This window comes from Lolium rigidum, chromosome 4, assembly GCF_022539505.1.
Source record: "Lolium rigidum isolate FL_2022 chromosome 4, APGP_CSIRO_Lrig_0.1, whole genome shotgun sequence".
Classification (NCBI taxonomy): Eukaryota; Viridiplantae; Streptophyta; class Magnoliopsida; order Poales; family Poaceae; genus Lolium; species Lolium rigidum.
Window position 1 is genome coordinate 9,650,600 of NC_061511.1, and position 13,948 is coordinate 9,664,547.

Sequence of the window (13,948 nt, forward strand, 5' to 3'; positions counted from 1 at the left end):
ATTACTAATACAAAACCTTGTGCTTGGCAACCACATGTTAGAGTTGGGGACACAAGGGAAGAACTTTCTATTGCAGATTGCTAGAAGAGGAGAGGAAAAATTCATTTTCTAAGCCAATTTCCCGAGAGTTTGATATAAATCCCCGAGTCACCCTTGTGGGAAAAATACGCTTGCTACAACACTATCCACTTGGAGTCCCAACGAACTGGTGCACATAGATTGTTGCCACCAGTCACATGCTTAAAGTGGTTCATTCTGTTGTGAGATGTTTTATATATTATAGGTGGATGAGAGAAACGTTCGGAATAGTTCCGGTGACACCGAAATAGTTTCGGTGAAGTATTTGAGTCATTCTAGTGTCATCGAAATAGTTCCGGAGGTACACTGAAATTGATCTGGGGCTTAATATTAGTGATAGTAACTTTCGTAAGTGTTATGGAGTTATTGGAAGTGTTCCAAAGCAACCAAAATAGTTTTGGGAATTTACCATAATTCTTCCGTGAAATTTGCGAGAGAGGGCTCTAGGCTTTATGTGAAGTGTTGGAGGAATGTCCGAGGCTCGAAGGAGTGGGCAAACCTCCTGGGCTAGCTTCATGGGCCTCTATTGGGCACATGTAGGTGGCCTCCCAAGGCCCCTGGAGGGTTGCCCCGAGGTAACTAATGTCGGGGCTCCCTAGGGTTGGTGGGTAGGTCGACTAGAGTTCCCTCCCTTGGGGGCGGTTGCCAAGGGTCGGTGGTAGAGGGCCTCAAAATGATAAAAAAATTGAGATCTACCACATAACCAATCCAAAATGTGGCAGATGGGCCACCATATATCACGTTCATCAGGCAAATTTATGGCGGATGACAACTTTTCTTTAGGTGGACGCCTGCATTTGATGTGCACGCATCAAAATCGAAGTTCTTTTACTAGTTTTTAATGGATCTAGACCCTTAGATCTTGAATTGGAATCCTTGAGGCTTAAATGACTCAACCAAGAGGGATTTAGTTAGGGAGTTAAAGTTAATGCTTAGGGTTAACCTTGTGTGCTTCTGCTTGTGTGGAAAAGTTTGGTTCTTAGCATAAGGAATATCTACCGTGACTTTTTTTCCATCACTAGAGAGGTGAACATATGTGATAACTTTGTGTGGTGGATCATGACTGTCTATGGGCGAAAAAGTACAACTGAAAAGATTCAGTTTCTAGGAGAATTGGCTACGCGCAGATCACTATGTTTTGGAGCGTGGATGGTGATCAAGGATTTCATTATCATTCTATGCACATCATAGAAGAACAATGAGAATCTACATAGAAGAAACATGGTCGGGTTCAAGCAGTTTGTTGACACACAGAGATCTACATACACATATGTACGTAGGTTCACTCGGAGTAATGGGTGTCATATACCTACGATGTTCAAGCTGGAAAATAGTGCTAGAGTACATTGATGGGGAACTGCACTTCCTTGCAAGTGCTCTCCCCTTTAGTCTCAGATCACACACACATGCACCTCTCGATCAAGGAAATCGAAATACCAAACGTTTCAAGTTTGAATTGGTTTGGATAAAAACTCAAGGGGTTTTAAGATGCAGTAAAGGAGAGATGGAGATGAGATCAGAACATTGTGGACCCCATTTATCGTTTGGATTCCTGTTACCAGAATCTAGCATCACATCTTCAGGTCGTGGGAGATAAGAAGGTGGATAACTTTAAGCTTCAAATTTGTATGAAAATATGCTTATCAACTGATTTGATATGGCTTGAGAGGTTAGAGTAATATCACATGAGGGGAGATGTCTTCATAGGACCCTCGAACACAATGTTCTGGGGTTGTCTTCATTAGAGAGGACAATGGCTCGACAATGATCTATAGGGATTCATAGCATAGAAAATAAAAATATTCCTACCGCAAGAATGAATAAAGGCTAAGATCTAATCTAGTAGATGGTAGCAACGAGGTGAAGATCAACATACCCTCGAAGATCGCTAAGCGTTAACAAGATAAATCTCGTGGTGGATGTAGTCGATCACTTGCCACTTGCAAAAGTGCGTAGAAGATCTTGACGGCGCCACAATCGGGCAGCACCTCCGCACTCGATCACACGTTCAGTGTTGATGACGACGTCCTTCTCCCCGTTCTAGCGGGCAGCGGATGTAGTAGATCTCCGTGGAATCCCAGCAGCACGACGGCGTGGTGGTTGTGGAGGAGAAAATTCTGCAGGGCTTCGCCAAGCCGGCGCAGATTAAGGAGGGAGGAGAGGGGCGGCTAGGGTTTGGGCGTAGGGTGGTGCTGCGACTTGGGGAGATGGGGCTGCGACTTGAGGTGCCCTTGGGGTGCCCCTTGGTCCCTTTAAATAGGTGGCCAAGCCCCTTTGGTCATCCATAAACCTGCCCCCAAGTTTAACTGAGTTCCGACAGGTTTCCGGTTTCGAAAACCTACTCCTACTCGAACTCTTTTGCCAATTCCAAAATTGCATTAAGGAAAGACTCATTTTCCCTTAAGGCAACGTGCTTTCACCTATTATGGAACCATCCAGACTTCTTTAGACAGACCGGGTCATCCCGGACACTTTCGGAACCTTTCATAATATTCTGAACTATTCCGGTCCTTCCAAAACCTTCTAGAAGCTCCGGTCAAAACACCGGACTTTTTTCGAACCCCGGAAAATGACTTACTATATATGAATCTTATTCTCCGGACCATTCCGAACCTCCTCGTGATGTCTCGGATCATATCCAAGACTCCGAACAACATTCGAGCTCCATTCCATATTCCATATCTAATTAAAACGATATCAAACCTTAAGTGTGTCACCCTACGGATCGAGAACTATGCAGACATGATCGACACTATTCTCCGATCAATAACTAATAGCAAGACCTGGAGATCCATAATATCTTCCACATATTCAATGATGACTTCGTGATCAACAGAACCATTTACATAAAATAACAATTCCCTTTCTCTCGCGATATTTTACTTATCCGAATTTTAATCGTCGGTATCTCCATACCTAGTTCAACCTCATTATTGATAAGTACTCTTTACTCGTACCGTGATATGATATCCATTGTGAGTCAGTCACATGCTTGCAAGCTAATTGGATGTCATTCCACCGAGAGGGTCCAGAGTATATCTATCCATCATTTGGATGGACAAATTCCACTCTTGATCCACGTGCCTCAGCCCTATACTTTCCGAACACTTAATGCCACCTTTATAACAACCCATTTACGAAGTAGTGTTTGGTGTCATCAAAGCATCCATCTGGTGTAGATGATTAACATGATCTCTTGGTCGAATGATTAGGTTACTATGTATCTTAAGGCTTGAAGCACAACGAACTTAATGACTTTGATCATATGCTACGCTTACTATGGGTGTATGTCCATCACATCATTCACCTAATGATATAATCTTGTTATTAATAACATCCAATGTTCATGATCAGGAAACCATGATCATCTATTAATCAACAAGCTAGTTTAACAAGTGGCTTACTAGGGGCTCCTTTATATTTACAAAACACACAAGTATTAATGTTTCCGGTTAATACAATTATAGCATGGGATGTAAACATTTATCATGAACACTAAGATATAACAATAAACATTTTTATTATTGCCTCTTGAGCATATCTCGAACATGATCTTGCATTAGCTGGCTTAAGGGCGAAGATGGAAAATCTAGGATCTTCCATGAAGTTTTCAACGGTCCTCGCATCAAGAACATCATCCCGACAATCAAACATCAAGGATAGCTCATTACAGATCAATCTAGGCAGGAGGAAGTGTTTCTCGACACCTACAACGATATTCTAGGAATGATGCAAAACACATATCATTCTATGAACCTCAAGGACCTCAGGCTTGCGAACAAATGAGTTGCATGACCTTGGCGCACTGAATCGCGATAGCCTTGCCTGCGTACTGCAAGCACACGAATGCCGGTAGACGGAGTTCCTGGGAGACAAATTCGCCACGCTCGTGGCTTGCACCAAGGAGGAGCGATGTCAGCGCAATTTTCCATGATTGCGATGGAAGTCTTCATGTTGCTTGCTTGCAGGGCTACGGAGGAAGGGTTAGTATCGCCGATTGGCAACTGTAAACAAGTGCAATGGTTGTTAGTATATATGGATATGATGTCGTGCGGTTTATGAAGCTGACAGTTAACGACATGGTCATTGTGAGAGAAATTTTGGAGTTATTTGGAGGTGTGTCGAGGCTCAAGGTGAACTTCCGGAAGCCATCTACTACGTTCATCCACAGAGGGGATCATGATAGGGAGCTGATTTTCAATGTACTACGTTGCCCAATCAGTAATTTTTTTTATCAAATAATTAGAATTGTAGCTATCGGTCCGGATTTGACCAGAGCATAATGGCAGCTAGTGCTTGCCAAGGCGGTTCAAATCATTCTATCTTGGTAGATAAGTATGATTGCTAGGCCTGGGCGCTTGGTACTTGTAAAGGAGGTGATGCCAGCTAGATTGGTGCTCCATCTTCTTGTCATTGTGGATTCGATATCGTTTCTTGAAGAGGTGGACAAAAGCTTAAGAGGGTATTCTAGGTTGTGAAAGATAGGGCAAGTAGTGACCAATGCCCTATTTCCTGGAATCAAATCTACAAGCCCTTGGCGTTTGCTGGTCTTTGAGTGAAAAACTTGCGCATCTAAGGTCTGGCCCTCATGTGTGTTGGGAGTGCCTTCGGAGAACTGATGTGAGCAAATCTTGGCAGGGGTTGCCAATGGTGAAGGACTTGGAGCCCTGAGTGGTTTTTGACTGTTTAGTGCACATCAAGGTGGGGAAAGGTAAGATCACATTTTTTTTTGGTGCGATGGATGAATTCAAGGAAGACTGGCCTCAGACATTGCACCTAGACTCACCATGCATATGCACACGAGAATCAAGAACACCATAACCGTTGCCAAAGCCTTGTATGAAAACCATTGGATCAATGACATTAACAACAACATGACAACCCTAGGTGCAAGGGAATGCACTGCTCTATGGATGGCAGTTCATAGCATGGAGAGGGAGATGAAAATTCCCAATATTTTCAGTTGGCCATGGTCTAGCACCATAGTTTACTCGGCCAAGGCCGGTTACATCATTCTGACACATGGGAGCATCAGGTTCTCAGCTTGACAAGGCCATTTGGAGGGCCAAAGCAACTCTAAAGAGCAAGCCATTCATGTGGCTAGCTCCTGAGTATAGTATTTAGACCTCAAATAGAAGATTTAGGCACGGTATGCAAGCACAGTTGTCAGTTGTCGCCCTGCTTTGTGTGTCATCAGGAGGAGGACATGGCCGAACATGTTGGTACAATGCATTTTTGCAAGAGGGAGGAAAGAGGAGTAAGAGACCGTACACTTAGATAAAGAGTTGTTTTTTCTGTTTTTTGTTGGAGTTTCTTTATGCCTTATGCTTGCACTAGGTTCAATTCTTGTAAATAATTTTTAGAAAATTATAAGTTTTCACATACCCTCAAAAGAAAAACATACACACAAATTCTTATGAAAAAATCATGTGCTTTTGGTGCACCGCAACCAAACTACACTATTTCACAGCCGTATTCTCAATTTCCGTGAGATTCAATAATATTCACGTGTTTTGGAAATCCGGATAAACAAATGAGAGCCCGGTTGGCAAAACGACGCGAAGAGCACGTGAGCCCATCTACCCAGTGACCCTGCAGGCCGGGACCTACCAACAACCCAACGCCAATTGGACCCGCCGTACCACAGAGGCCTCACCCAAACCGTCCATCTCTCTTGACTACCCAAATCTCCACCGTCGAGAAGGCCCAAGCCCACACGGCCATCATAAGTACCCCGGATACCACCGCCGCCGATACCTCTCCCTCTCCGTCCCCGTCTCCGTCTCGTCGCCGGGCTAGGGTTCTTGCCACGACGCCGCCGCCGACTTCACCGCCGCCGCCGCCCGCTTCGCGGGGTAAGTAGACAATGCCACCGCTGCCTCTCCGCCGTGCGATTCTCCGTCCGTTTCCTCCGCCGCTCGGGTTCGTGCCTGCCTAATCTACCCAGGTCTTTGGGCTGCCGCGCGCGCGCGTTCGCTTCCTTGCTTGCGTCCTTGCCCAACGGATTCCGCGTGGTGTTCTCCCGTTCCGCGCGGTCGTGACGGGAATTCGCGTGTCTTGGCTTGATTTTGTTCGCGAGCTGCGCGTTTTCCGGCTGCAGTTTCGTTGGGTTTGCCGTGATCATGCACGGTGGAAACGACGAAAGAGTTGTTCTTTGCCAGGAGCTCGCGTAGATGGACCCTTCCACCTTAGCATTTGGTGGCTTTTTGGTAGGTCTGGGGAAGATTCGTGCTAGGGTTTAGGGTATTACGGATTTCGGGCTGTTTGATTGGTGGTTCTCTTGATCACCCCAAACGAAAAGTTGGACAATTCTTCTCGTGGTACGCGACAACAGCCCGTCATTTGGGTTCATATGCTGTTGCGAGGCATGATATGATCTTCAATAGCAGTTAATTTTGTGTTATCCGTTAAATTCCAGTCCCCTTTCATATACACAGGCCATAGCTTTGTTTGTTTCGATGCAATTCCACTGCCTCCTGTACAGTAATTCCATAGAATCGTCTTCATAACTGAGTAGATAGACTAATGTACAGAGATAATGATGATGCGACAGGTAACGAAAAGTTACGTGCGTTTGCATGTTCATATATGTCTCTATCGATCTGTATTTTCGCCCTGAAGAGGTGTGCCCAATCTTCTTTCTGTTCAATGCGCGAGTTTTTTGACATCAGAGTTAATATGCTGTTGGAAAACTTGAAACCGCATTTTTGTAATGAAATTGTTCTGGTATTGACTAGTGTATTCGCTCCCTCCCGGTACACATGGAATAGTTCGTTTGAATGTGAATCTACTGCTGCTTGTATGCAAATTTTGTAATGCATATGCATCCCTGTACTGAGTAACTTCGTGTTATCTGGTGTGTTCCATTCCCTCCAGATATATATATGTAATAGTTCATTATGCGCTTACCCTGCCGTTTGTGGAAATTTTATTAAGTGTCTTGGATGTTATTCTCTGATTATATTGATAAATGTGTATAGGTGCATTTGCATGCTTACATATGTTTATGTTATACAATTTTCTTGGTGCATGCCTTGATGCACTTAATTTTGTGTTACAGTCCAAGATGGCTCGGTATGATGATCGTTATGGTCGCTACGATGACCGCTATGATCGCTACGATGACCGTTACGATCGCTATGCTGACCGCTACGATCGGTATGATCGCTACGGCGGTAACACAAAATTGTATGTGGGCCATCTTTCTAAGCACACCCGGACCCAGGATGTTGAGCTCCTTTTCGGCAAATATGGGAGGTGAGGAAATTGGATATGAACTTGACCCTTTTGTGCACCTGTTGATTTAACATGTTTTCTTGTGTACCCTGGAAAATTTTACTTGCTGAACTTAGCTTGCTTAAATTTGTACTGCCTTAGTCTCTATATTATTATTGTATATGTCTGATAAAAGAATATCAAAACCAGTTCTATCAATACATTTTGCTAGGTTACCATATGGAAGAGGTTAACGTAGCTACATCAATGTTTCATAATGTGATTATTTCTGGTCTTTCGAACATTATTTTACTTCCTTGTGATGATTGTTTTAGTAGAAGGGAGTTTCTGGACGGAGGTGCAACAGCACCAAAGCCAGTTTCTGTCGGATAAATGCTGACATGTATGGAGATCTGAGTAAATTATGAGAGCCCAAATACATTTAGGATTAGTTCAAAGTCTGAAACAGCGAACAAGGCCTAGTAGCCTTGGCCTGGCACAACTTCTACTGAATCTTTATGATCTGCAAAGAAACTAAAGTACTACAGTAGCATGAAAGTAATGCATTGCTCAGATATAAATAGAAAGACATGAAAAAATAGATTTAATATAATTTGTTTTGGTAGCAATGTTATGTTTTTGATAAAAAATAAAATTTACCAGAAAAGGGTTCATCCATTTTATTTATGAAATATCAAAATTCTTATTTAGCCACCGAATTTTGTTTTAAATACAGGATCAATGTTTCATTGTTGGTTTAACAAAATATCAAAATATTTTGCATATGATTTTTTAATCTTTAGAAGCAGTATTTGGAAATTGTGGGAATATTTGTTTGATATAGATGATAGAAGATATTTCAAGAAAAAAATTCCATCCGAAAGAATTTTATATGTAACGCGTCAGTTCCATATATACCGCGCTACAACTTTTGATGGCTATGGAACAAAGAAGGTGTATGATGGTTACTACAGCCTAGGCTTATTCAAAGAGTGTTAGCAGATTCCCTCACACCCCTAACTAGGTACATGCCCCTAAAATCAATCCAATGGCAGCTGTCCTTGGTGCAGCTGATATTTTACAGTTTATTGACTTGCCTGTGGGTAAAGAGACTAGCAATTTGAAATGCCCATTTTGCAAGTTTCTATAATTTATTTCTTATGCTCCCTCTAAAAAGGGTTTTCACGAAGGTTGTGTCATGAATGCATATTATAGGGTCATGATGTCAAGCTTGTAAGGTGTTGCCAACCTGCCATCACATGTTGACAAACCTTTAGAGTTTTGACTTGGATAATCTTGTTGAAGGTATTGAGGGGCTATTAACCAACCTCGGTGTCCATGGTGGGAGGGAGTGCCTTTGGTGGAAATTGGTGTCTGTTGCTTCAAAGTTCACAGAAGATTTTGGCGCTTCTTTTGAAAAAATCTGTTGTCTATTTTAAGAGTAGATGTTTAGTTTGACTGACAAGTGGTGACTGGTGATGCATTTTTGTTACTTACATTTTTCTGTCAACCATTTCCAGAGTGCGATATGTGGACCTGAAGTACGATTATGGCTTTGTTGTAAGTATAACTTACACCTCTGGTTTCCATGTTCTTTCCCTAGAATGTCAGGCTAATTGTCTACTTCATTAGATAGTTCATACTAAACCCGCCCCTATTGTTGTTTTTGCTGGATCTTGTTGCAGGAGTTCAGCGATCCCCAAGATGCAGATGATGCAAGGTATGGGCTTGATGGCCGAGAGATTGATGGGAGCCGCATCATTGTTGAGTTTGCAAAAGGGGTAAGCTCTTACTGTTTATGAATGTTCTTTACTACTGTACCATTTGCCCAAATGCTATTTACCCATGTTCCTGCTCCATCACTATAGATTCTTTCAGTACATGCTAGGATGTGCTATTTCCTTGTTGGTTCCACCTTTGCTGTATTTTTTGCTGTTGCTGTCTTTCCAACTTCAGTTGATAAGCCTGCGTTGATTTTCTAGACCCCGCGTGGTCCAGGAGGTTCCCGTGAATACACGGGCAGAGGACCCCCTCCTGGGTCTGGCCGCTGCTTTAACTGTGGGATTGAGGGGCACTGGGCTCGTGACTGTAATGCTGGCGACTGGAAAAACAAGTGCTACCGCTGTGGAGAAAAGGGTCATATAGAAAGAGACTGCAAGAACAGTCCTAGGAATCTCAAGTAACTCCTTGCGTCCTTTAGTGAGCTTCCTTGTGATGTCACCTTTTTATTAGTGCACATTTAATTTGTAGTTTTTGCAAATACAGAAGGGGAAGAAGCTACTCACGTTCCCCATCACCTCACCGTGAAAGGAGCCGAAGCAGGAGTTACAGCAGGGGCCGTAAGAGTTACAGGTATGAAGTATGATGAGTGTCACATTTATTTGAACTCTGTTACCATGATAACTTTGGGGTGCCTGCAATTTTCCTGTGCTTAATTATGTTTAGCTATGTCAAGGACGAGTATGCCTTGTACACTAATCTATCTTGTTAGCATTAGAACTGGATGTATGAAATACTATTATGAGGATTGTCCCGCTAGAGATTTGGTTAATTGCAACAGGTTTACCTTTCAGCCAGAAGTAGTTGTACACCTCAGGTAGTCTGATCTATTGATGCCTGCTACTGCTTATGTTGTTGATGTAATGGTACGCGATTAGTGAAGTATAGCAAACAAGTTTCTGGTTATGCGGAGCTGGATGGATGTTGTCAGTCCTTTGTTGGTTACGAGTCCCATAATTTGATGGATGTTACTGGCATGTATAGAAATTAATTGACAGCTGCAGAGAATTGATCCATGAGTCTTCTCAGTAACTTTCTATAACATGTGCAAGTCATGGTTTTTCATTCCTCCATGTTGAGTTGCTTTTTCTAATATACTATTATATTACTAATCAACTTTGTGGTTTTCTTATCAACAGTCGTTCACCTTCTCCAAGGAGGAATGGCCGTGAGGAAATGGTTTCCCTAGGGAGGGACGGCCGTGGTGTTGGTCGTCAGGAAAGGCGGCCAAGAAGCTCCAGCTACAGCCCTAGGAGTGCCTCACCTTCGGGTAACAACCGCAGCCCAGTACCAAATGGCAAAAGCCACCCACCAAGGGAGCAAGCTGAAGCAAATGGTTCATATCACAGTCCAAGAGGAAACAGCCAGAGTCCAGCCTGCGACAATCACCCAGCCACCAATGGCCGGAGCCCCAGCCCCTAGCCATGATAGCAAACGCTGCACTCCACCCTGAACTTGAAATATTGTTGCTGTGTCTCTTGGAGCAAACTCTCCTGAATGTTAGACCATGTCGGGGCATGAAACTTCATGTTTGCAGAATTTTGTTGCGCCTTATGCCGGCTTGTGTTTACCAGACAATGTTTTTGTGACAGTAGCAGTGTTATCTAGACTCAACTATCTTTCATGATTTTTCTTTCGTGTTCTGGTTTTTACTGGTCGTCACTCATTCAGGAATCAGGATCTATGGTGAAAAATTGTGCTCCAGGCAGCTCATTTAACACGTTGAATGACATATTGAAGGGGGAAAAAAGAATAGCAACTTCTAACAGCTTTGCCAATTCGTTCAAAGAAGGCTTAATGGAATTCAGAACTTGTACAGTTGTTCATCAGGTAACAAACAATACATGTAACATCTCTTTTCTCTAGCTGAATATGCTTTTATCAACTTCGTCAACTGTCAAAACGAAAAAGGAAAAACAATTCAGCCCAGTTCACCTTCCTTCAGTGTTGATCAGCTGCGAGAAGGCATCGTTTGTAGACATCTGAGAGTAATCGATGTTGATGTGGCTTTCGTCCGCGGTGCCGATCTCCAGGGCGCCCACCCTCCTGGCGTCCGTAGGGAGCTCAGATATCTGGTTCATGCTGTCGATATTGGAGATGTCAGGGCCGGCCTCCTGCAGCTGAAGCACAAACTCCAGATTCCACAGGACATCTCCCATACTCGGGCGGTCCACGCCGTACTCCGCCAGGCATTTCTCCACCGTCTCGCCGTACTTCCTCAGCGACTCGGGCCTGATCGTCCCGGCGATCCGCTGGTCCACGATCTGGCTGAGCTCTCCCCTCTTCTGCCACTTGGTAGCCCATTCCGCGAGATTGATCATGTCTCTCGGAAGCGATGGGTCGATGACCGGCCTCGCACAGATCACCTCCAGCAGAACCACGCCGAAGGAGTACACGTCCGACTTGTCGGTCAGCTTCTGCCTCCGGTAGTACTCGGGGTCCAGGTACCCGAAACTCCCCTTCACCGCCGTGCTCACATGCGTCTGGTCCAGCTCAGGCCCCATCTTCGACAGACCGAAATCGGAGACCTTGGCCATGAGGTTCTCGTCGAGGAGGATGTTGGCCGACTTGACGTCACGGTGGATGATCGACTTCGCGAAGCCGGTGTGCAGGTAGTGTAGCCCCCGTGCTGCCCCAATGCAGATCTCCACCCTCTTCTTCCAGCTGAGAGAAGGCATGTCGCTGCCGTACAGGTGGCCCTTCAGGGTGCCCTTCTCCATGTACTCATACACCAAGATCATCTCGCTCTGCTCGTCGCAGTACCCGATGAGTGACACCAAGTGACGGTGCCGCAGCCCCGACAGCAGTTCGATCTCCGTCTGGAACTCCTTGATCCCTTGGTGGGACTTGTGGTTCCCCCGCTTCACCGCGACTTTGGTGCTGTCCTGCAGAACTGCCCTGTATACCTTCCCAAAGCCGCCGACTCCGATGACCATCTGCTCATCAAAGTTACTTGTCGCTGCTTGCAGCAAGGCGAACGGGATTCGGTAGCTCGCGTCACTGCTAGTCCCAGATGTAAGAGTGGTCCGGCTGGTTGTCCGGGTGCCTACGCTGAGGAAGCTAAGACCGTTGAGGTTGAGTGGTGACCAAACACTTGAAGGTCGACTTGTCGGTGCTGGCCGTGGCTTCTTCTTCGTGTTCCTCTTTCTTCTCAGGACACAGCAGAGGATAGCAACAACCATAGCAGCACCAACACATCCAAGGACAGTGCCCAATATGATAGGCAATTTGCTCTTTGGCGTTGTTGGCTTCACAACCTCAACAGTTCCAGTGCTGATGTTCATCTTCATGATCTCCAGCCCGTTCAAGATGGCATCTAGCGTCACATTAGGCAAGCTGGAAGGCCCAACGCTGACACTTAGCTTACCAGAAGGATCACTTGATTTCAAGACAAAATCCGTGTAGTATGGCACAGCCAAGGCACCAAAGCCTTTATCCGAGAGATCAAGATCCTGGGTCGCTGACCAGCCGTCCACATAGACATCGAAGTAGAGGGAATACGTTGCCTTGCTCACTATGTCGCAGAAGTGGAACCTGACCAGATAGCTCGAACGTGCATCGACATCGAATTGCCATGTCATGTTGGATGCAGAGCTGCTTCTATTCTGCGCAACCAACTGCCTTGCGGTGTTGTACACGCTGTCCGGTGCATCCTCCTCGGTGGCTGTTCCTTTCTGGTAATTCAACTTCGCCTGGGAAGTAACCAGCTGAGTGGCTGTGGAATTGAGGAAAAAGCCCTGGTCAGTATCCCAAGAACGCCAGAGAGTGTCGTTGTCAGCGGTCACCTTGCCTCCACCCACATTAATCCTGTGGAACGTCTGAAATGGCTGTGCCGCGAGGCCGAGATACTGGCCTGAAGGATTCACGGTTTGCGCTGAATCACCTATCAGATCATCAGGAACCGATATGACCTCAATGGCGTTGACGAAAGACGCGTTGCTCCCCAGTGGCACAAATGTGAGGATCAGCATATCCTCAGTGATATCCAGCGAGTATTCCCTGATGCTCGGCGAGTTACCGCTCGGCGGAGTGAAGTTGTCGAGCAGGACAGTATCCTGCGTCGACACCTTGAACTTGGCCGCAGCGAGATCGTAGCTCTGGTATCTGAAACCGAAGAAGTGTAGCCTGACAAAATGCCGGCCGCGGCTCTTCATCCTGAAGGAGTAGGACGATGGCACGCTGAATATCCTTGCAGTCTGATACAGCGTGGCACCGTCGGAACCTGGGGTCCAGCCGCTTGCGGCGATGCTCTGCTCAGATGTCAGTATTGTTGAGCCGGAATTGTCGGCCACGAAGACTCTTTGGCCGACTGTGGCATCGGACGTGGAGCCGCAGTTGATGAGGTAGTTGTCAGCAGGGGTGAATTCAGCATTGCAGGTGGTACCAGGGAGAAGAACCCAGATGATGCTCCCAAGAAGGGCCAGAGCCATCTTGGGGTCAGTAGTGGTGCCACCCATGATGAATCCAAATGGGAATTGGGGCTACAAGGATCGTAGAACATGCATGAATTGCACACAAAGATTCAGCCTGCCAGCTAGTGATTGGTAGGAAAAGGGGGAAGCTACAACAGTTGGAGAGACTAGTACAGATGATGAAATTCTTCCAGAGGCGAAGGCATGCAATCCATCAACACTGAGGCCATTTCAGGAATTTGGGGGACAGCATATCTGTAAGCAAGAGGCTCGATTTTTCTGTGTCGCCGGCAGGGCAGGAGGGGAAACCACTGCAAGATACTAGGAACAGAAACCTTCCTTATCAGGCAAGGAAGGAATGACCAAAGGAAGAACACGTCACCGTCCACCAAGACTCTCCAAGAGCTGGATCTGCAGGATAGTTCCACAAGACACGGTCAGCATCGACCTTTCTTCTCCGACAT

The 13,948-nt window shown here is 45.5% G+C and overlaps 2 protein-coding genes across 2 annotated transcripts; one reads left to right on the forward strand and one right to left on the reverse strand.

The window, feature by feature from the left end:
- The first annotated feature begins 7,144 nt into the window (after positions 1-7,144).
- Positions 7,145-10,701, forward strand: LOC124706166 (serine/arginine-rich splicing factor RS2Z32-like). Its single transcript, XM_047237817.1, has 6 exons — positions 7,145-7,335; positions 8,814-8,853; positions 8,979-9,074; positions 9,276-9,472; positions 9,559-9,645; positions 10,212-10,701. The coding sequence occupies exons 1-6, from the start codon at positions 7,145-7,147 to the stop codon at positions 10,492-10,494; spliced, it is 894 nt and encodes a 297-aa protein (XP_047093773.1). The 3' UTR covers positions 10,495-10,701.
- A 105-nt stretch (positions 10,702-10,806) lies between these two features.
- Positions 10,807-13,554, reverse strand: LOC124706165 (receptor-like protein kinase HERK 1). Its single transcript, XM_047237816.1, has one exon. It carries the CDS (start codon positions 13,527-13,529, stop codon positions 11,004-11,006), a length of 2,526 nt encoding a protein of 841 aa, XP_047093772.1. The 5' UTR covers positions 13,530-13,554; the 3' UTR covers positions 10,807-11,003.
- Between the last annotated feature and the right edge of the window lie 394 nt (positions 13,555-13,948).

Coding starts and splice junctions, on each gene's coding strand:
- LOC124706166 (XM_047237817.1), top strand. CDS start 7,145: ATGGCTCGGTATGATGATCGTTATGGTCGCTACGATGACCGCTATGAT. Junction 7,336..8,813: donor CTTTTCGGCAAATATGGGAG/GTGAGGAAATTG, acceptor AACCATTTCCAG/AGTGCGATATGTGGACCTGA. Junction 9,075..9,275: donor TTGTTGAGTTTGCAAAAGGG/GTAAGCTCTTAC, acceptor TTGATTTTCTAG/ACCCCGCGTGGTCCAGGAGG.
- LOC124706165 (XM_047237816.1), bottom strand. CDS start 13,529: ATGGGTGGCACCACTACTGACCCCAAGATGGCTCTGGCCCTTCTTGGG.